This window comes from Conger conger, chromosome 4, assembly GCF_963514075.1.
Source record: "Conger conger chromosome 4, fConCon1.1, whole genome shotgun sequence".
NCBI lineage: Eukaryota > Metazoa > Chordata > Actinopteri > Anguilliformes > Congridae > Conger > Conger conger.
The window spans coordinates 43,137,732-43,159,177 of NC_083763.1; the positions used below are offsets into that span (position 1 = coordinate 43,137,732).

General features: G+C 45.4%; 1 protein-coding gene across 17 annotated transcripts in view; it reads left to right on the top strand.

Annotated features, from left to right (window-relative positions):
* The window catches only part of szt2 (SZT2 subunit of KICSTOR complex), a 95,522-nt gene that overhangs the window by 12,456 nt on the left and 61,620 nt on the right, over positions 1 to 21,446 (top strand). For 12 of the 17 annotated variants that reach the window (XM_061237377.1, XM_061237388.1, XM_061237386.1 and 9 more), the window contains 29 exons: positions 730 to 859; positions 1,191 to 1,336; positions 1,678 to 1,830; positions 1,927 to 2,041; positions 2,940 to 3,145; positions 3,786 to 4,022; positions 5,036 to 5,114; positions 5,486 to 5,574; positions 7,066 to 7,234; positions 8,418 to 8,532; positions 9,119 to 9,232; positions 9,562 to 9,765; positions 9,898 to 9,983; positions 10,392 to 10,530; positions 11,493 to 11,819; positions 12,227 to 12,434; positions 13,315 to 13,362; positions 15,055 to 15,182; positions 16,762 to 17,029; positions 17,478 to 17,652; positions 17,789 to 17,881; positions 17,967 to 18,045; positions 18,809 to 19,090; positions 19,285 to 19,423; positions 19,517 to 19,633; positions 19,793 to 19,862; positions 19,967 to 20,152; positions 20,641 to 20,916; positions 21,100 to 21,373. In XM_061237377.1, the coding sequence (XP_061093361.1) occupies positions 730 to 859; positions 1,191 to 1,336; positions 1,678 to 1,830; positions 1,927 to 2,041; positions 2,940 to 3,145; positions 3,786 to 4,022; positions 5,036 to 5,114; positions 5,486 to 5,574; positions 7,066 to 7,234; positions 8,418 to 8,532; positions 9,119 to 9,232; positions 9,562 to 9,765; positions 9,898 to 9,983; positions 10,392 to 10,530; positions 11,493 to 11,819; positions 12,227 to 12,434; positions 13,315 to 13,362; positions 15,055 to 15,182; positions 16,762 to 17,029; positions 17,478 to 17,652; positions 17,789 to 17,881; positions 17,967 to 18,045; positions 18,809 to 19,090; positions 19,285 to 19,423; positions 19,517 to 19,633; positions 19,793 to 19,862; positions 19,967 to 20,152; positions 20,641 to 20,916; positions 21,100 to 21,373 (4,652 nt within the window). The remainder of the gene's footprint in view (positions 1 to 729; positions 860 to 1,190; positions 1,337 to 1,677; positions 1,831 to 1,926; positions 2,042 to 2,939; positions 3,146 to 3,785; positions 4,023 to 5,035; positions 5,115 to 5,485; positions 5,575 to 7,065; positions 7,235 to 8,417; positions 8,533 to 9,118; positions 9,233 to 9,561; positions 9,766 to 9,897; positions 9,984 to 10,391; positions 10,531 to 11,492; positions 11,820 to 12,226; positions 12,435 to 13,314; positions 13,363 to 15,054; positions 15,183 to 16,761; positions 17,030 to 17,477; positions 17,653 to 17,788; positions 17,882 to 17,966; positions 18,046 to 18,808; positions 19,091 to 19,284; positions 19,424 to 19,516; positions 19,634 to 19,792; positions 19,863 to 19,966; positions 20,153 to 20,640; positions 20,917 to 21,099; positions 21,374 to 21,446) is intronic. The other 5 variants (XM_061237385.1, XM_061237393.1, XM_061237395.1 and 2 more) reach the window with 2 other exon arrangements.

The following is a 21,446-nucleotide window of genomic DNA, read 5'->3' on the forward strand; positions in this document are numbered from 1 at the left end:
TCTAAGCCTGAGAGGGCTTTTGAGAGCGAGGAGATAACTTTTGGAATGTGAAGAGAATAAATCCGTGTGCAAGCAGGCCAAATCTGAGTGCGCACAGAGTTTTGAGTCCGAGCAGAGTAAATTTGTTGCGCAAGCAAGAGGAATTCTGCTCTGGACTTTTGGCATTGAAGTAGTGCCATATATTTGAGCTTTCGTGTTTAGGCTAGCCAGCTAGCTTTAGTGCCATTTTGTTTTCAGTTAATTATGATGTTAATACATTTGTCATTCTTGGTATTGTTCAGAGCAGGGTAGCCAGCTAGCTTTTAATTTTATTGTTGAGCATAATGGTACACAACAAATACTGGAAGCATTGAGCTAAAAATAATACCCGAGCAGATCACAGCGTACCTTCAGACCTGTTGGGTTCAGTTCAGGATGCAGAACTCTAATATACAAATATGGGCATTAGATGTTTCATTAGGTCATATTACATCCATTTGCCAGACCCTTATATCCTTATAGCAAGTGCATTACCATAACCTGGGACAAGTGCACTAAAAGATCCTTGAGGGAAATACATTTCCGAGTGCTAGGAATGACCACAGAGATAAAAACTTGGACCTTGTAGATGAATCTGATGAGACAAACATACGAAAATGGCAATAAAACTGTTGGAAAACACAGCCCTAGTTTCGTCAATGGAAAACCTTGTTGGCCTTATATAATTTTTCTTCTCCTGTCCATCAACAGCATAAACCAGACAGATCAGATGCTGGTTCATCTGCAGTCCTTCAACTCCATTCCGGAACATTACACCATCCCAGAGAGCACCAAGAACGGGGTTCCTCTCTTCTACATCCCTCCTGGATCCACCATGCCTGTGCGTCCTTTTGCCCTTCCCAAGCTTCTGTTCAGAGTGACCACCATGCCTTACAGACCTGAGTCAAACGTGTGATTGTTTTGAATTCAAATACCTTTCGCTTTACAGAGCTGGTCTGGTGTATTGGAACCTATGAAAAAACACTCAAAAAGTCCTCTTGGCTGGCCCTATCGCACCAGGCAAGATCAGTTGAGCACCGAAAAGTTTTTAATCCAAAACTGTTACGCATTTGACCCAGGTCCGGTGGCTTGAGATGCATCTCTATGCTTTGCCAATGGCCGTTTTCCCAGAGGGCTCTGACCTCCAGAACTTTCTGATCCCTCTCTTCTAGGTGCTGTCACTGCAGCACAGTGGCTCCAAGGATTCCAACCAGTCCCAGTTCGCCTCCTACTGGAAGCCCATCCTCTCTATGGACGCCAACTTCTGGCAGAGGTGGCTGCACATGCATCGCATCGCCATCATCTTGGAGCATGACATGTAAGTGACGTCTTCAAAAGTTGACCAGCAAACTGAATGCTTAGTTTAACCTTAAAAGCTAGCTATGTAGTATCTAGCTCCGTATTACGCCCAGTTTCTGCCACCACAACCTGGCAAGCTATTTCACACATTCACCACTTTTTAATGTGCTTTTTACTGTAACTGCTACTCAAAGATCAGGGTGTTCTCCAAATTTGAGTAGCCAGCCAGTTGAGAAACGTAGCCAGCTCAGGGTGTTCGCAGTGGGTCAAACTTAATTTTCTGTGGTGTGTAGTCAGCCATTTAGCTGACAGCTGGAATTTGTGGAACTCCTTGATAAATGTTTGCGTTTCTCCTTCCAGCCCTGTGCCCAAACACCTGCACACCGCGGGCAGCAACGGACGCTTCAGCACCATCCAGTGCCGCATCTCCCACACGGCCCTCACCTCCCTGCTACGGGACTGGAGCAGCTTCGTGCTGGTGGAGGGCTACTCCTACGTCAAGCTCTTTTGCAGGTGAGGTTTTTGTGTGCCCGAAGCATTGTGGGTAATGTAGTCCTAGAATGGTGAGGTGCACACCAAGCTTCCATTAACCTCTGTCTTGCCCGGCAGTGCGTCCGACCAGCCTCCCTCCTCTTTCTACCTGGTGCGTCTGATCTCCAAGGCCCCCTGCATGGTCCTCCGCCTGGGCTTCCCTATTGGGACACCCGCCCAAACCAGGAACAAGGTCAGTTAAGCCGATGCCAAGTCAGTCAAAAATCACCTGTGGGAAGATGATATCTTGCAAACCAAATTTACAGTGGCAAATCACATAGACCTAAATACATGGCACAGAGATATGCATTGTTCAGACAAGAGTGTAGGAACTCAAGGGAAGGGATGCTCCTGGAGGACTCTGTCTCTGGGCCTTGAAGACCTTGAGACCTTGACTGAGACCACTGTGTCCTACCCCTAAGCCAATGTTCTTCCAGTCCTCTTTGGAACCTTGTCCCTTTGAACAGTTGTTTTTTTACAATATTTTTGGGCTTAAGTTTTCTGTTTTCTTAGTCTGGGGGGCCTTGAGGTGATAGGAAGTTATTATAAGCCTCAATCACAAAACATCGAGACATACATAATTATTCAGCTAAATAAATGACCCAATGCAAGCAATTAATAGCGTATAAAATATAAAAACGTTTTACTTTATATAGATGTCGCACTCATATGTTTGAATGGGGAAAAAGGAAATTAAGGATTTTTGCTTGTTTTCAGTTACCAGTCGTGATCAACATTACAATGTTCGTTAAGAATCACATATCTCTGACCTCACACCTTAACCTTTTCAGTCCCAAGCCGAATATGAAGTGGCTCCACCCAAATCCAAATGGGTTTTGGCTTTGTTTGAGAAACTTTAGAAAATGTAGTTTGGTTTTTATAGGGGCTCAAAACAATAGTATAGCAGTCATTTTGATTGACTGAAAAGGTTTAAGATCGAGAGTGCCGTATGGCACTCTTGGGATTTTACGCCAGTTACGCCTGACTGCCAGGAGGCACTCTTGGGACAGAAAGGGTTAAAGGGTAGATGGATTTGGAATGGTGATGGTCCCACTACTCCCTAAAGAATTTTCCTTCTCTTCCTCACCCAGATTGTGGATGAGCTGCGGGACCAGATCCTCCGACTGAGGTTTCCCCACCGCGTCCAAAACAAGGAGGCCACACCCAAAGTGAAGAGGAAGATCCTGGGGAACGCCTCCCCCTCCAAATCTCCCCCTCTCCCAACCCCCAAGCCAACACCATCCGATCGGCCTTGCGTGGTGGTGCTCAACAAACCCCTGGAAAAACTGCTCATTAGGTAAGTGCAAGTCAAAAGGCCAGGGGCTGGCTGAACACACAACATGTCAAACCTTGAAGTCGACAGGCTACCGCAGCAGAACAGTCGTCGTAGTAGTAGTAATGAGTCTAATAAATGCCTAATAGTGGGCACTGAGTGTATATTGCCGTTTCTGTTGCTCCTAATAGCAGAGCGTTCTAGAAAGAGCGATAATCGGTATTCCGTATTCTCAGAATTATCTGAAGATACCACTCGGAAGCATCCTGTAATTAGCATTTTCAGTTGAATTGCCATCTGAGTCTATATATATTTAATAACAGGAAGAAATGGTGTGATGATTATATGGAAAAATGGATTTGAACCAGTGAAAAATCACAATATCATAGAAGTTGCAACATGCTAGTGTACACAAGTCGGATTTTGACGTTTCAATTCCGTTTTAGTTTTCCAACAGTACAAATTGTTTGCATTGTATTTTTCAGTTTCTATGTTTTAATTTTAAGTACATTTAGTAAGTAATTGCATACTTAATTCCTTTTGGGTACATTCATCATTGCGGTATTTCTTGCTCTGTAATGTTATCAGCGGTGGAGTGAAATGCGACAGCGGAGTTTCACCCCGACACGTGTTACTGTAAAGCCTTCTTTCGTGCCGCCCCCAGGTACGAGAAGCTCCCGTCGGACTACCACACGCCGTTCATCCTGAACATGGAGCACTTCACCCAGGGGCCCACCATGTCGGCCCCCCTCACCATGGCTGCCAGCCGCACTGCCTCCTCCACGCTGGCCTCGCTGTCGCGGTACTTCCTGCACCAGCGCTGGGTGTGGGCGGTGCAGTCCGGCTCGGGCCCGGCCGTGCCCCTGCAGGCCGTGGCGCACATCCTCTCCATGCTGTCTGAGTGAGTGCAGATTTCAAAATGGCCGCCGTAGTGTTGTTGCTGCCTTGCGCGCTCGCCTGCTTTACCCCGAGCCAAATACGTAATTATCTCACGTTCAAATACGTTCAAATTGAGTGTAAATGGTAAATGGTTGACATTTATATAGCGCCTTTATCCAAAGCGCTGTACAATTGATGCTTCTCATTCACCCATTTATACACACACTCACACACCAACGACGATTGGCTGCCATGCAAGGCACCGACCAGCTCGTTCAGGAGCATTTAGGGGTTAGGTGTCTTGCTCAGGGACACTTCGACACAGCCCGGGCGGGGGATCGAACCGGCAACCCTCCGACTGCCAGACGACAGCTCTTACTGCCTGAGCCATGCCGCCCCTCGCTCGAGTGTGCTCGATTTGATCTTTTCTGGTGCACCTGAGCCAACCAATAGGACTAGAAGGCAGGGCTTACATGTCTGAGAGCATTTCATAGGTTCCAAAACACCAGACAAGCTTTGTTAAAGCATTGGGAAGTATTTGAATCCAAAACGATTATGTTTTTCAGCCAGGTCGGCTCAGAGTCTGGTTTCCATGCTAGTCGATAGTCAATAGTCAATACTGTCAATAGCCTCTGCATGCCATGTGAGTGTAAACATCATTGTCATAATGGACTTTACCCAAATGATTTAATATTCTCCATAGTTTTTGGAAATGTATTGCTGAAGAGCGTTATAGCGTGTATTTCAATGACACCATATTGTCGAGGACCCGGCCCTAGGCCCCCCTGATGAGAGATTGACAGGGATGGGTTAGGCAGGAATGCATTGTTAACCCCTCGCACACGCCATTGAGGTGGTAGCAAGAACGCCCGTAAGAGGAAAATGTGTGGTTCAGAGCTAATGAGCAGCCTAATTGTCAGCGGAGGAGTCTGAAGTCGGGGGGACTTAGATTTAGAGTACTAAGGAGCAAGGTTAAAGTTCTTACTGAGGCCATGCATAGAATGAGTTCCAGCAATATGTTTGAATCTTCTGTAGGATTCGGCTCTCAGAAGGCTTTCATTTTGCTGCTAGTGGTGAAGGCATCATCAACATGGTGACAGAACTGCCAATGAAGGTGAGAGCATGTGGAAGGGGCGAAGCAAGCATTTATAGATGCAGATGTGTATTGTATTTTTTTTTATTAATGTCATTAAAATAACAGCTGGTTTATAGCACACTTTGCATGTGATTTGTTGTAAAGCTTCCCCTGTCACTATGAATCTGGTATAACTACATTTTAAACATCGAAATTGTGTTAAGTTTCAGCTGTAGGACACGTCTAAGCTTTCTTGGAAAGTTCTAGAAGTCTTCTTTTCCACATTCACCGTGGCCTTGTTTGGATTCAAAGCATCCTGTTGTTCTAGGTCCTGCTAAGTAACACATTTTCAATCTGTGCCCAGCTAATGGAGGACTTCAGCAAAAAGTAAAAAGATGATGTCATTGCAGGGCATGCCAGCTGCAGTGGACAGAGAACACCACACCTGCATCGTCCAGTACATCCTGTTTCCCCCGCACTCTACCTCCACTAAGGACAGGTGAGACCAAACACAAACACACAAGCATTCAGTGCCACTGATGTGATAAAACTATCAATACCTGTCATTTTCTTTGTTTTATTGAAACTTGATAAAAACATTTTTTTTTTTTTTTTTTTTCGGCCAGATACCGATTTGGCCTAGTCTTAGACTAAATTAGATATTCAATGGAGATTCAAGTCAGTTCAGTCCTGGACTAAGCTTAATCTGTGCCCATGGAACCAGCCCTGTATACAGCAAAACCAACCCATATTTTTTCCTACCCCTCCCAAGTACCAGAAAAATGGCCTGCGATCTCAAGTGCACGTTAAAAGGTTCATATTGTGTCGTGCGATTGGGTGTCTTGGAGCGGGGTGAAAGATTGATTGGTCTCAGCAAGATTCTAATTGAAAATACACAGAGGTATGAGTGCTTCTGTCTGGACACTGATTCTCTTCTAAAAGACTGAAAAGCACTGCTTGAGTCAAGTGAGAAGGTACCCAATGTTAGCATGCAATTCAGGTTTTTCACTCTCTCACTGAAGTACCAGTTTGTGAAGGCATCTGAAGAGGCGGTCTAATTATTATACCCCTGTTGGAATGTGCAAACATGAATTACGCTGATGTAACTAACTGGCGATGTTATTGTATTGGCTATGCTCAGACGCCTTCTCATAGTAACTCGCACCAAGTTTGAGCTAAAGCATGGATGGGTTTTCCTGGAACACGTCCAAGACAAACGAGTTCCCCGTTCCCCTGCAGTCGTGATAAGAGCAGCTCAAAAATGTGTATTCTCCATTTGAATAAGCTGGCGTGTAATTTTGTGTTTTTATGTTTGCACACCCATATACAGTATATTAGCCTATGGGATCGAGTTCAAAGGCTGGTTGCAGTTGTTATGTTAAGATCAGACATAATGTTTAGAGGGGAACCTTGTTTTGTTGGTTGTGCTGGTGCAGTTGTTATGTTAAGATCAGACATAATGTTTAGAAGGGAACCTTGTTTTGTAGGTTGTGCTGGTGCAGTTGTTATGTTAAGATCAGACATAATGTTTAGAGGGGAACCTTGTTTTGTAGGTTGTGCTGGTGAATCGCTCTCCCGAATTAGAGACAAAAGCATGTCCGAAACCCAACACTGTACATAACATGCCCCCCATTTTATTTGCACAACATATCAGAAGGCTGCTTGACTGTCTGGCCTTCCATGGTTAGAGGTCAGCCAATTGGTCAATAAATCTTTATTGCCACTGACGGGCAAGGTATTGTGCAGACAAGTTGAAAATCGAGGAGCCCATGAAAACACAGACCTAAATAAGAAAAATGTACAAATGTATAGGGAACGTGAGACCCACATCTACAGCTGCGATCATTTTGTCTTCTCACAACAATAGCGTAATGTAATGAAAACCTAGATAATGAAAATAATTGGCCTTATATCTGTGGGGTGTGTCATTATATGGTGCTTATCGTTTAAGACGTGGTCCTGTTAGCTTCTGTGTTGCGCCGTCCTGTAGCTTCTCCACAGACGACGACAACGACACCGAGGTGGAGGCTATTGACATGGACACTGAACTGAACCTGGTGACGGAGTGCTGGGTGGAGCCACAGAGTGGGACGGTGTGGAGCTCCTCGGACCAACACCGCCACCTGCAGGGCCTCACCTACGACGAGGTCCCCCAAGCGGTCAGTCCCTGTGCACATGCTCTTTCTCAGTGTAACTACAGGTTTCAGTTTACATTAACTCAGCTGATGTGACTGGTGAACGGTGACAAGCTGGCTGGCCTCCAATTGACGCAAAACTCTGTTGCTACCTCATCTTACGTTTTAAACATTTAAAACTATATTTTGAAAACTGAATTTGACATTGAAGCATGCAAATCATACGGCTGCTTGATCTCAGTAGCCGAAAAGAACTTACGTTAAAGCTATATTTTTACTCTGAATTTGACATTAAGACATACAGACCATGAAAGTAAAAACATTTCATCAATAAGATCAGATGTAAGCAAATTAATTCGCTTGTAGCTGTGAAAACAGCTGGCTAACCTCCAAACAATGCTCAACACCAGGGCTACTTTCACTTTGACATCTTGCATTTAAAAGCTTAAAAACTATATTTTTACTATGAATTTTGCACTAAGACAAACAGATTATGAAAGTCAAGATATTGTTCTGCAAAATTAAGATGAAAGCCAGAAATTTACATCGGTTTATGTGAAGTTGGCCTTTGCGACTTCTCACTGATTATGATAGTGCAGGTCACATTTCCTTGATGTTTCAAATATAAATAACTACCATGCCCTCAGTAATGTTTGGGACAAAACCCATAATTTATTTATTTCCCTCTGTACTCCACAATTTTAGATTTGTAATAAATAAATAAAAATCACATGGTTAAAGTGCATTGTCAGATTAAAAAAAAGGGCATTGTTATATATTTTGATTTCACCATGTAGAAATTATGGCAGTGTTTATATGTAGTCCCCCCATTTCATGGCACCATAATGTTTGGGACACAAATACTAAAAATGAAAGTAGTCATGTTTAGTATTTTGTTGCATATCCTTTGCATACCATGTGACACCCATACCCACCAGATTTCACAATGAATACTCACCTACATCTCATCAGGAATCTCTCATTAATTTCTATTCACAGAGACTTCTCTTTTAATAGCAGTGTTGCTGCCTTTATTTAGGATGAATTACAGTGTTGTAGGCTTTTTTTTTTTGCACAATAAATTGTTACTTTGCATCGTTGACGAGTGTAACAATGCTTCATAAACGATTTGTTGAATGAGTGCTTCAAACTATTTTCTACTGTTATGCCAAGGTAATACTACCCTAGCAATGCTCTTATTGTGTAGATTTTTCCACGCGACTTGACCTGCATGTCGACCATGATGACCTTTGAGTATCTGAGCCAGCTGTGCCAGAACAAGGACCAGGTCTACCCCCTCTGTGCAGTCAAGAGTAATGCAGGTATGGGCCCAAGATTCTTCTGGAATTAAGGGACATTTGTACCTAAAAGCAAACTGTAAAAACGTAAATGTAGCCCATGAATATGCTTAGAGGTAAATGTTCGTAATGTTCCCAATTAAAAATTCTTAAGAAGCTGTTTTCTGCTGCCACATGTTTGTGAAGCAAAACCACCACCCACTGTTTTTTTTTGGTGTTGTGTGTATGTAACTACACTACTCAACTATGTGTATGTTAATGCAGTGTATGTGTGTGTAAATGCAGTGTATGTGTGTATGCAACTACACTGTGTGTGTAAATGCAGTGTATGTGTATGTAAATGCAGTGTGTGTGTGTGTGTGTGTGTGTGTGTGTGTGTGTGTAAATGTGTAAATGCTGTGTGTATGTAACTACACGCTGTGTGTAAATGCAGTGTGTGTGTGTGTGTGTGTGTGTGTGTGTGTGTGTGTGTGTGTGTCAATGCAGTGTGTGTGTGTGTGTCAATGCAGTGTATGTGTATGTAAATGCAGTGTATGTGTAAGTAAATGCAGTGTATATGTGTGTAAATGCAGTGTATGTGTGTGTAAATGCAGTGTCTGTTTGGCCACAGGAGAGGCCCCAACAACTGATGACTGCATCCACACAGTCCCTTTCCAGTTTGACCTGATGAAGCTGCTCCCCAAGTGCCAGCAGATTGAGATCTTCTTCCTTGCTCTCAGTAGAGGTGCCTGATAGCCATTGTGTTTTTGTTCCAAGACTGGCAGCTAGGTCGTACATTTCGTCACATTAGTTATTTAGCTAAGTTATTTGACTGTTTTATCCAAAGTGGCTTACAGATTTGACTAAGCAGGCGCCAATACCCCCTGGAGAAATTCCAGGTTAAGGGCCTTGCTCAAGGGCCCTACAGCTGTGGATGTTATTGTGACCATGTACATCTGTCCATCTCTCTCTCCTGGTCATCACCAACAGGGGGCAGCAGAGTTACAAGGAAGTAACCAATGCTTTTAGCTCATTTGATCCAAGCTTGTGGTTGAGAATGTGTCTCTTTTCTAGTAGTGGAGAATGAAGAGCCGGCCCAGAGCGCCCCCTGCCTGCCCAATGAGCTGCTGCTGGACCTGTTCCACAGCTGTCTGCAGCAGGACCTCAGCGACCGCCACATCCCATTGGCTGATGCCGACCACGTGACCTTCATGCAGCACATCCTGCAGAGAGAGCGGGATGGACACGTGGCGCCCTTCTCTTTGCCTGTTATAAAAGGTAAGGTCTCAAACCAGGATACCGTTCAGAAGTACCATGCGGATTTGAATGCAGCCATGAAAGCAAAGCGTGGTGTAGAAAAAGGTTTTCTGAGGTGAACTTCCGGTTGTTAAACGTCTTTATTTCTTGTAGAGGAGTGCCTGAAGCAGGACACGGCGATGTCGTTCCACACCGTCGGGAGCAGTAAGGAGGTGACGAGCTCCAACAGTACCCTGCAGGTAATGCTTGTCTGTTGTCAGGGTACCCTGCTGCTGTCTGAAAGAAAATAATAATTCTTCACTGAGGTAATCTCTGTGAACAGGGTTGGGAACCACTGCTATAGTGACAATGCACCTCCTTTTAATAGATTGAATAGATTTTACGTCAGAGCATTTTCTGGGAAGTAGAAACATCTGTATCTTTGTCTGTGTGCTAGAGAGAAAAAACAGACCTCTGAAAAAATCATCATAAATATGGAGCATACATTGAACATCAATATATATGCAGAAACATTTAAAATTTGCTTTGAAACATGAATGGAGTCCAATGGGAAAATATAGGTATCACTGGGGATGAAACTAATAGCTGGAAAGCTGGCCGCTTGCTTGCATACGCTAGGCTCATTTAAAAAAAATTTGTGCTCACAGAGTTTCAGCAATGCAGACCTGGCTGATGAGGAACACATTCCTGTTGAGAGTGACAGCCTTTCTCCACAGTGGAAATGCTACGCTAAATGTGTCAACCCCCAGCAGATCTTCCTCACCTTTCTCCCAGCTACCTTTGCAGGTATCTGCATTATCCTACTGCCATTTCAGCTTTGGCAAGATGTTTGTGCCCTTCGCAGTCCTTGTGGAGTTTGCTACTTCTAATGAAAAACAAAAAATAAGGTTTAGTGTTGAATAAACGCTATTCTTCATGTCAATATATATCATATGTGGGAAATTAATATGTAGTACATTGCTACATGTAGTAATTTTGTACCATGTGCATTAGCTAATAGTGCCATGAGCATGGCAGCAAAATTTGAACCTCAATATCTAACACATTTTTAGAACCAATCTCAGTGCCATTTTGCAGGTCTCTCTTTACTTTAGTTACCTGGTGGGGTGAATAGATTATTTAATGCACGTTCTCAGTCAAGGGTTTTATTTTGAATGCATATTTAAAATGACCTAGTATAAAGTATTAATTGAACCTCCCCTAAAAAGTAATCGCAAAAAACGGTTTTAAGGTCACAGCACAGATCTTTGACAACATGCTACAGCCCTGTAGTTTATATTTAGTTTGTGTAGAACAGGACTTTCTCATTTATACCAAATGATTTACATAGCATTAATATGGCAACATAATTTTATTGTGATACATTCAATTTAAATTTAATAAGATTCAACCTCTCACAGATTATGAATTCTTTTCACAGTTCTTTACAATTCTTAAACAATCTGCCCAGTGCTGAGCACATTATACATGGCTGTAACAATTGTCAGTTCTGTGCTGATACCTTGATGGAAAGCAGGCTGATGTTAGCATTTAGGCTTGTTAATTTAATTTCAGTTATTTGAGGCTTTCATCAAATGCAAACATTTACCTTGCAACATAATCTTTTGTGATAAAAACTTCAATAGATCACAATAGAACTAATTGACGTGTTGCTTTCAAGAAAATTAACTAGTATCCCAAATGTGAATTTCATAAACGTAAACCACATAAATGCACTTGCTTAATATAAACATTTGAGTTTCTTTTAGATGTGCAGATACTGATGTCCTCTGGCATCGACCGAGAGCCCCCGGGCAGCGGTAGCTCCCAAGAGGACGAGGACACCCACACTCACAGCCGCGTCCAATCGCAGACCGACTCTCACGACGGCTCGGCCAACTGGACGGCGAGACCGGAGCCTTCCGCCGAGCACGGGGCCAGCCCCCTGACGAACGGCTCAAACAGCAGTCTCCTGAGCCCCGGCCAGAGCGCGCGGTCCCCATCGTCAGATGGCAGGAGGTTGGAAGAGTCCAGCCTGGAGAACGAGGACTGGGCTGGCCAGGGTACGGCCGGGGAGAATGGCGCTGTGCTCCCAGGTAGGGCCTCCCTGTTCAAACTCTCACTGTGCTTCACTGCCCACACCAAGGGCATTTTGGACCCATGGGTGTCCTTGAAGGTACTGTCGGGGGGGGACTTGCTATGCAGTGACGATATATAGATTTGAGAAAATATAAAAAATATATAAATGCATGCAAACCATGTTGGCCATACTACGGTACTTGGCTTGCTCTCTGAACCTGCGTATGATTTGGTCTCCTCCGTCCCCCATGTGCGTGGTTTATGGCTGTGGTGTGAAAAGAACCGTTTTGGTTGCCACCATTTCAGAGGAGAACTGCGAGTTGTCGTCACTCTCCTGAGGCCTTGTTTGAGCATGGTCAAGCATATTCCTGGTATAGGGCCAGTGTTGTGTCAGTTGAGCAGGACGTGCCTTGCGCTCCCTCAGGGACAGAGGAGAGGGAGGGAGTGCAGTTTGCCGAACCCCTGAAGCGGGACTTCCACATCACCTTCAGCAGGCAGGTGTCTCAGCAGAGCTCCGGTGATCTTTCCCGTCCCCGCTGCCCCGTCTACATCTACAACTGCTCCCTGGAGTCGCTCAAGGAGCAGCTGGTGCACCCCCGCACCGGCAGGCAGCCCCGGGATGTCTTCTTCAGGTAACTATGCCTCCTGACCGCTCCTCGCCCCAGAAGACAGGGGATGATGTGGCTCGCTGGGGCAGACACACGAAGGCGTACCCCGTGACACCTTGCGTCACTCTTGTGAAGTCCAGTGCTGACTGTGGTAGGCAACCACAGGGCAGTGCGCAAATTGACCGTGCAGGACGGGAGAGTTGGCAGTCGACCGTGTGTCTCATTGTCAGAGAGCCCGGCAATACAATCGATCGTTCCAAAACGAGAATACTTTGCGGTTCTTTAAGAGAGAACTTTAGGGCCGTGTGGTAGGTTCTCTTGATTTGAAACCAATTGTGTTGGCATACTCTCCATTAATTAAACACAGCCGTCGCGTTGCCCAGGCAGGGACAGTTTACAGACGACTGGACGTCCGCATGTCTCACTGACGGAAAGCGCGCCAACACAATTGGTCATTCCAAATCGAGAGAAGCTACCCCACAGCCCTTCAACCCTCAAAATCCTCCCCCACGACTCCTTTAACCCCTTGATCCATGCCAGTAGTTAAGAAAGACCACACGAGTGAATGAAACCAAAAGCCGTCTGCTGTCCAGAGACTGTAATAAAGTTCACACCTATGCTATCAGCTGGGCCTATCCATTATTCAATGATATTCTTATTCATTTCATTTGACAGAGGAATCTGGTCATGTGATGTTACTGTTATAATTCTACTTTAGTAAGGTTTTCAGTTGTGCTGAGCATTGTACAGTATTTACTGGTGCTGTATTTCCATCCTTTGAGTCGTTGAAGCATTGTGTTTGGTAAATGCCTACAAATCCCAGAATACACTTGTTTCATGCAGTACATGTGGGTAGAAACCCAGCTAATATGTGTTCTAATTGTGTTTTCCTGGGTGAGAATAGACCTCAAGACGCAGACTCCTGGGAGATCTATCAGCAGATGAAGTTCAGGTAGTGCGGCTGACTGCTTCTGCTGCTCTCCGCCTCCCCCTCCTTATATAGAGCTTGTGTGGGGGCCGTGGCATGGGGGTGTGGTCTTCCACGGCACAAAGGGGCTGTGCTCGATAACTGGGACTGATGGAAATCGTGGGCTCATTCCAATCGCTTACGTTTCACCTTTCCTTGCTCCTTGCTCCACCTATTGGGGGACGGAGGAAAAGGAAACGAGAAAAGGAGGTGAACCTAGTGTGGAACCAACTGTGGAACCTAGAAAATGTGAACGAGACAAATAGAATTGTTTTGCTCCGTCGAAGGTCAGTACGAAGCCAAGTCAGTTACAGATGTGACATATGCTTAGCAGAGGTGGATCCACGGTTCGATCGCTTGCATTCTGCAAAAATACTTAAGCAAAGGATGTGCTCACGTTTTCTTGCTCAAGAAAACTTTGGGACTGTCCGAACATTGGCTCTTAGACCCACAGCTCTTAGAAGGCACATTTAACGGATTGGAATTTCTCAAAAAATGGCGGACCGATTTTCAGGTCAAGCAAGGAACGAGGAGAAAGGAGGTAGAAAAATAAGCGATTGGAATGAACTCCGTATTTAGTTTGCTGTGACATTGCAGTCACATCTGCTTTGTCCTTGGACTGATTGTAAACCAGACCTGGAAATGTGTTTTGCTGTGAAGGCCCGAAGCCAGGGCATAAAGTTCTGATAGAGTCTCAGTTACATCAGAGCATCTGTTCCTCCCACAGCATTATGGTTAGGGGTTGTGAGATTGGCTTCTGATCTGAAGGGCTTTTCGGTGCATACTCTTACCTGGTGACAGGATAGGACAGTTTCCTTTGGGAATACTTCCTCTGTTCTTGCCTCATTCCTTGAATATTTCCTGTGTCACTGAGCTTTGTGATTTTTGAATGTTGCACTTCAGTGATTCTTCAGATACTTTCAGATCAGGTCATTAGAGACTTCACAGAAGAAGTGTTTGTGTGATGAACAGTTTGGAATGAATGATATAAGCCTTGTTCATTGAATCGCAGAGGTATTTAGTATGGAGTTTCACAGTAGGAAATGGTAGTTTTCAAATTTCTTTTTGGTGTTTAATGTGCACTGCATGGGTATGGACCATACTTACCCAGACCTGGGTCAAATACGTAATTGTTTCAGATTCAAATATTTTTCTGTGCTCGATTGATCTTGCCTGGTGCAATTTAACAAAGAGGACCAGAAGGGCTTTTTGATGGTATTTAATCGGTTCCAATACCCCAGACAAGCTCAGTGAAGCCTAGAAAAGTATTTGAATCCAAAACAATGACGTATTTCACCCAAGTCTAATACTGACATGTATGGTGGCACCTCTGCTTGTTAAAAATTTTTCCAAATCTTTCAACTGCTTACCTAAGCAATTAATCACATACTCTGAAATGACAGTGTGGCCTTAGACGGGGGCCGTACAAGAGAGACGGGAGTCTCTTCCTGTGTGATTCAAACAAGCCGATTTAGCTGCGCTTCCCTTCTGCAGCTTGACTGCACGGCTGATAGCTGTCTTTACCCCCCCACCTCCAACTCTCCACCCCGCTCCAGCAAGCTTCCTGCAGGCATCTGCGGAGTGTGGTCCACCACCCCCCCCCCCCCCCCCCCCCGTGCACGCTCGCTTCTCTAACAGCAGTGGGCGCTGTTTGCTGCGTCTCCCCCCGTCCCGCAGGTCTCTCTCCCAGGAGCGCAGCAGCACCTCCTCCTGGACGGAGCTCATGGCGCACACCCACAAGCACAAGGAGCTGGGCAACTACTGCAGCCTGCTGCAGGAGCACTACCACCAGAGCTATGTCAAAGGTAGGCCCCGTTTCATGTTCCAGTCTTTGTCACTTTCAGACAGGGCCGTGGCCACTGTGTAGATATCATTCACATTAATTCCTGTTCACAGAGGTGTGTATTTACTGGAGCAGGGGTGGCCGATCTTACCCAAAAAGGGCCGTGATGTGCGGAGTGCCCCAGGGCTCAATTCTTGGGCCTGTTCAAGCTCCCATTAGGATTTCTTACCATACTGCAGTTTTGCAGATGACAATCAAATTTACTTGGCTCTCTCTCCAACTGACTATATTCCCATATACTCTTTCTGTCAATGCATAAAACATGTCAACAATTTTTTAAACCTTTTATTAAATATTATTTTTTAAATCTTAAAAAACCTATGTATTTTACCTTGTCTTTTTATGCCTATTTAATGCACTTTGAATGATCTTTGTAATTAAATGTGCTATATACTGTAAATACACTTGCCTTGACACATAATCAGTATCTCCTGACTTTTACAAAGACACATCTTTTTCATCAAGCAGCCATCTTTTACAAACATCTTTTATCAGCACAAATGTTCTTGGATTGGCACGCAACACAGCCTCTGGCGGTAATGAGGATAACACAGAAGCTGGACTAGATTACAGCTGCTCAGCAGGACCGTGTGCGACTGAGTAATTATTTAGGATCAGGGAGAGGCGGCTTCTCATATCTCCCGCCTAATGACTTCTCGCCGCACAGCCCCAGAATAACACCGCCTCTCTAAAATCCGACAGCCCGTCTCTCCCACTCATCTTTTCCAGCGACTGAAAAATCAATTAAAAGGCCCTTAAAGTTGTCAGCCTCAGAGATGATAATTGGCGGATTTCGTTTCTGCTTTGTGTCCGCGACGTCTGTAAATGTCAACCCCGGAGATAAATAAGACCGCTTCGGCAGGGGAAAAATAACACTAACGTGACAAGGTGACGGTTGCGTATTCATGCCTGTTCTGGACGCTGTCATGCTGATGCACTGCAGCCAGTCTAGTTCTCTGACGGTGTCAGAACGGCATTGCTATTTATTTATTTATTCACTGACTCACTCACTCACTCACTCATGCAGCAATTCAATACAACTGACTAATCATAAACAGCTATTATTAGCTGTTATTAATTTTGTCAAACTGTCAAAAAAAGCTAGTCACTGTTCATTGTTAATGTAAATTATATTATTTTTCCTGTGATATAACATTAGCTAATGTCTAGAGCTATTGTTGTCTGTACATCAGTCTTGATTTGCCTATTGGTTGTATCAATTGGTTAAAAATTTGGTTCGATTTGCCTATTAATCTTTTGGTTCAAAATCTTGCATTTACCCCATTGATGAAGCGACAGTTTTTCCAAGATGAGATTTTTTCCATAAAGTTTGCAAGTACAGGATAACGGAGCATAAGAAACTTTATGTTGCATTGTGATATAAGATGACAAGAGACGTTTCCCCACCAGATATCCATGTTCAACCATACCCCTCTAAACAACGTTAAGCCGCATACATTTGATTTGTGGGCGTTTGCGGTCACGCTACATCTGATTTGACACGCGCGATCGTGTTGTGACGAACACTGTCTGGCCTCCAGGCGTGTACCGCAGCCTGCAGCAATCCCACAACATCAGCTCCCAGGACGTCTTGACCGCCATGGACTACTGCGAGGAGTCCCTCCAGGAGATCGACATCAGCGCCTTCCTGCAGACCCTGTGCGGCCACATCCGCACCTTCCGGGAGCGCCAGGAGCAGCCGGGCGGCCCCGGGGCCCGGGGAACACCCGCTAATCCTGCCACCTTCACCATCGGGGAGGTCGAGGAGGAGGGGGCGTCTGAGAGGGGGGCGCTGGTCTCCTCTTCCAGGTACAAGCTCTCCCAGGTTCCCTCCCAGCATTTGGACCTCCCCACAGCCTTTGTATTGGCTTGTTAGTTAACTTTTCTGTTTGTTTTTCTGTTGCTGCATTTAAGCTAATGATTTTTTAAATAATGGATGCAGGCATGCTTCCATACAACTTGCATGTTTTACAGTACCTCATAGAAACTGCATTTTAAATGCAAAATAACCAAACAAATCGAAGTTTGCATTCGCGTCTGAAGTGCATTTGCACTCCATTTGTCTTGATGTACACCTAAAAATAATGTTAAAAAGTGTTAACAGAATGCATTAAAATGCAGGAACTGAAAGATTGTACTCTACATATAAGACGATAAATCACCTTTTCATCAGTGTCTCTTGAGCATCCCGGCCATGTTGGGGGAAGTGAAGTTATATACAGTTTTATGAATGATCTGCTTGTTGCTCTGCTGGCAGTGTGGAGACGGAGGATGTTAGTGACGTGGAGTCTCGATGGAAGCCCTCCACACCAACCTCCCCTGTGGCTCCAGAGGAACCTAAACCCCAGAAGGTCTTCCCAGAATTCCCTCTGTCACATTTACAGACCCAGCAGAAGTGTGAGGTGTTCCCTGACCTGCACAAAATTATACAGGTAATATGAAAAAGGGCAACATAAAGTCGAGACATATTTTCAAGACATTATCTGGATTTTTTTTTATGGATAAGTGCCAGACTTCTTTGCAGTTTCACAAATATTCATTTAGTTTTATGTACGTTCTCTTCCCTAGGACAAATTCATGGAAATTGGTGCACAGTACTTCAAGACCGTGCCTTCAAACCCACACTACTTCTTCTACTGCCCACCGTCGGCTAAGAAAGAGGTGAGTGGTCGGTGTGGTTTATCATGGAAGCCCTGAAATGGCTGGTGCTATCTAATCCCTGTAATATCTTTTCCTTCATGTTCAGGAGGACTCGGACCATGAGGAAGACAGGAGACCCTGCGAGGAGACTGAAGTTTCAGAGGCTGAGCTCGCCACCGAGGATGGTGAGAGAGCTACTGCTCTAGTGATCCTCAGTCACTCGAATCTCTGTCTACAAGCATCTGCGTGTGTACCTTTGTTTGGGTGTTGGTTTAGGAATACCGCTGACCTGATGATCTCCATCCAAGTGCTTTTGGCTTTCTATTTCTGTATATTTGCGTATGATTAGGATCGTAATTTCTTATCTGAAGCTCATGATCCACAGTGATTTACGTTCTTAATTAGTATCTAACACTTACATTACTAACACTCGAGATGTCCCCATTAACACAACTGCCTCACTGATCACACAATTAGTGGTTAATTGTTTTCCTAACAAATGGAGAAGTAATGTGGATAAAATATAAAACATGGATGGAATATAACACAAAGAAACTTATTTTGGTAACCAAGTGCACCAGCATTCGCCTCAAGTGGTATGTGAATGCAGTTCATTTTAATTCTGGGTATTGTGGGAACCCTGCTGTCAATCATTGCTAAGTGGCAATTAACTTGCTGTTGTGGATGACTGGGGGAGGTATAACACGTGATCGAAGAAGGCTCTACTGGCCTTATGCTGAGGCTTGAAAACTGCTTTGGAAAAATGATCACCCTGCTTCTATGTGACGGTGTTTAGCTTTTTTGCAGTTCTTCAGGCAAGTTGTTTGGGTGGTGTTTAGTTTATTTTCATTTATTTCTGCAATTTGTTTTGTCTGAGTAACTGTTTATCTGCGTGGCCTTTGCAACCTTTGTGACCATTTTGCTCTTTGTGTTTTTTTCCCGCCACAGAAAATGTGTCGGGCTGCTGCATCGTTACCGAGAGCGACACGGACTTGGAGGTGGAGTACCAAGAGCGCGCCGACAGGAAGTTCCCGGACAACGATTCCCTGTCGGACTCCAACACTGTGAACCAGGACGAGGATTCCTTCAGTATCCTGGAGGGGGATTCTTTACTGGAGCCAGAGGGGCCCCAACCTGAGATGCCCCCTCTCTTCGTCCACCTCACCTGCTCCGTCAACGTGAAGAACTGTCATGGCTCCATGCCCATTCAGACACTTCCCACCTGCCTGGGTGAGATGATAAAGCTGTCGTGTGGTGTTTTCAGTGAGGAAATATTAGATGGTTTCAGTATTTTTGGCTGCGTTGCTTTCATTTGTTGGGTTAAATTTGACCTCCTGCAATGATTTACTTTTGTTTGCTTACTCTGTGTTGATGTCACAACATGGATGAAGTCTGAGATGGCTACTGAAATGTGTGCTTCACAGGTGAGGTTATATCCTGCCTGGAGAATGCAGAGTCCCTTCAGTCAGTTGATCTGAACGAGCTGTCGGTCACTCTTGACATCTTCGTCTTGACCCTGCCTCTGGAGATTGAAGTCATGGCCTCTGACTTCCACCACAACAGGTGAGAAAATGGCAGTTGATGAGAATGCACTATAGAACATGGCTTTAGGGGGCCTGTATTGAGCTTATATATACCGTGTGTGTGTTTTTACAGGTACACCTCAGAAAGCAGTGTGTCCTTGAACCGTTCCCCCGGGCAGCCGTCGTCCTACCGCTCGGACGAGGAGCTGATGGGGACCCTGGATGGCTTGCGGGGGTCAGGGGTGGACGGGTGAGTTTTGGGGTGGGGCGTCCAGGGAACAGGTTTTTGGAAAGCCACCAAGGTGGCAGTGGAGCTGAATTCAGCTGGTTTGCGAGGAAAGACATCACTTTGAATCTTCTCCCCAGAAACTGTCAACACACTCTCTCTGACCGTTCCTTCTTCCTTCAGGGTTTCGGGAGATCCTCTGGCCAAACTCCCCATCCCGCACAAGCTGGCCGTCTTGGCCACCATGGATGAGGTGAGAGTTCCACCCTCCCCCCATTTCAGTGCGCTCATACCTGGTCTGTCGAATCCATTGAAATTCCCATCCTGTTTTTTCCTCCTCGCCCCCTCCCCCTGCAGATCCGCTGGCTGCTGGAGGACGAGATCGTCTCCGCCCTCCGGCACTCCAGAGTCATCTCCACCTGCACCCTGCAGAAGGTGGCCGACCATGTGTACCGCTCTAGCGGCCGGCCTCACTGCCACTGCGAGGTGGTGCCCCTGCAGTTCGTCTTCGGCCCCGAGCAGTCCTTGGAGAAGTTCAAAGAGGTGGGGCCTACAGCAGAGAGCAGTCTGTCGCTTCGTAATAACGTTTTTGCTCTGAGATGGAGAGATCATACTTTATTAATGCCCAAGGGGAAATTTGTCATTCAAACACTATACAGTGACTTATATACTGACAAACAGGACTCCAACAACAAATCAACTAAGTCAGTCAGCACAAATAATGTGGCAGTATATGTAGGGTATTTTCTTGTCTCAAATTAAAATAGATTTCTTCTGAAATTAAAATAGCCTCCAATGTGACACAAGCAGTGATGTGTGTATATGTGCTGGAATAAAAGATCTGTGGTATTGTTTTTTCTGAGAGATGAATGTAAGCCAGCAGTTGTAAAAATAAGCTATGCCAAATGCTTTATTTTTAAATCCTGGTTTGGACCTTTGCTGCAATGTTGTAATCTCTTTTCTTGCCAGAAGAGGGCTTCAAAGCATTCTGAAAATGAAAATGAAGTAATTGTTGATCTGTCTCCATGTAGGAATTTCGAAGGATGTCCCTCTCTGGCTATCTGCTGAATGGGGAACTGGATAATTTCCACTATGTGTCCATCAGCCGGCTTCATTCCCAGAGGATTCTGGCTGCCCGGAAGGTGTTCGAACAGGCCCCGAACACTGAGGAGTACACCAAGACCTCCCAGCAGCCCAATCACAGTGGGGAGGTGGAAGAAACCCTCAGGGCATCAGCCAATCGGAACGCAGCAGGGAAAGAGATGGACAGTGAACCTGAGGTGGAGAGGGCGGAGCCTAATTCTGTGGTGAGATGTGAAATGGTTATCTTGCAAATGCATATCTATTATGTGATAATATTATTGAGTACATATAAAGAAAGTCATACTGATTGGGTAATTGACTCTTCTTCAAGAGAATAGTGTATCAGTCTTGTTGCTGTGGATGTGAATGACTGCTCAGTGAATACAATGCGATGCTCTTTCCTGTAGGGGCTGGGAGAGGAGAAGCGATCAGGGGCCAGGCAGCCTGTGAGCGACCCCGCTCCGGAGCCCAGCGACACCAGCCGGACCTGCCAGGGGGACCGAGAGGAGGCCTGGCCGCAGAGCTTAGCTGGCAGCAGCTCCGCTGGGGGGGACAAACCGCCAGTGGGCACGCCCCACTTGCAGCCCAGCGGCAGCACAGACCGGTCCTCTGACCACGCCTCGCCCCCCAAGACCCCCTCCGCCGTCAGCCTGGCCGAGTCGGTGCAGTCCGCCACTCAGAGTGAGTGCCCCCCAACACCCCCCTACCCTCGCAGACCATCCACTTAAAACCACAGACAGTGCGCCACGGAGCT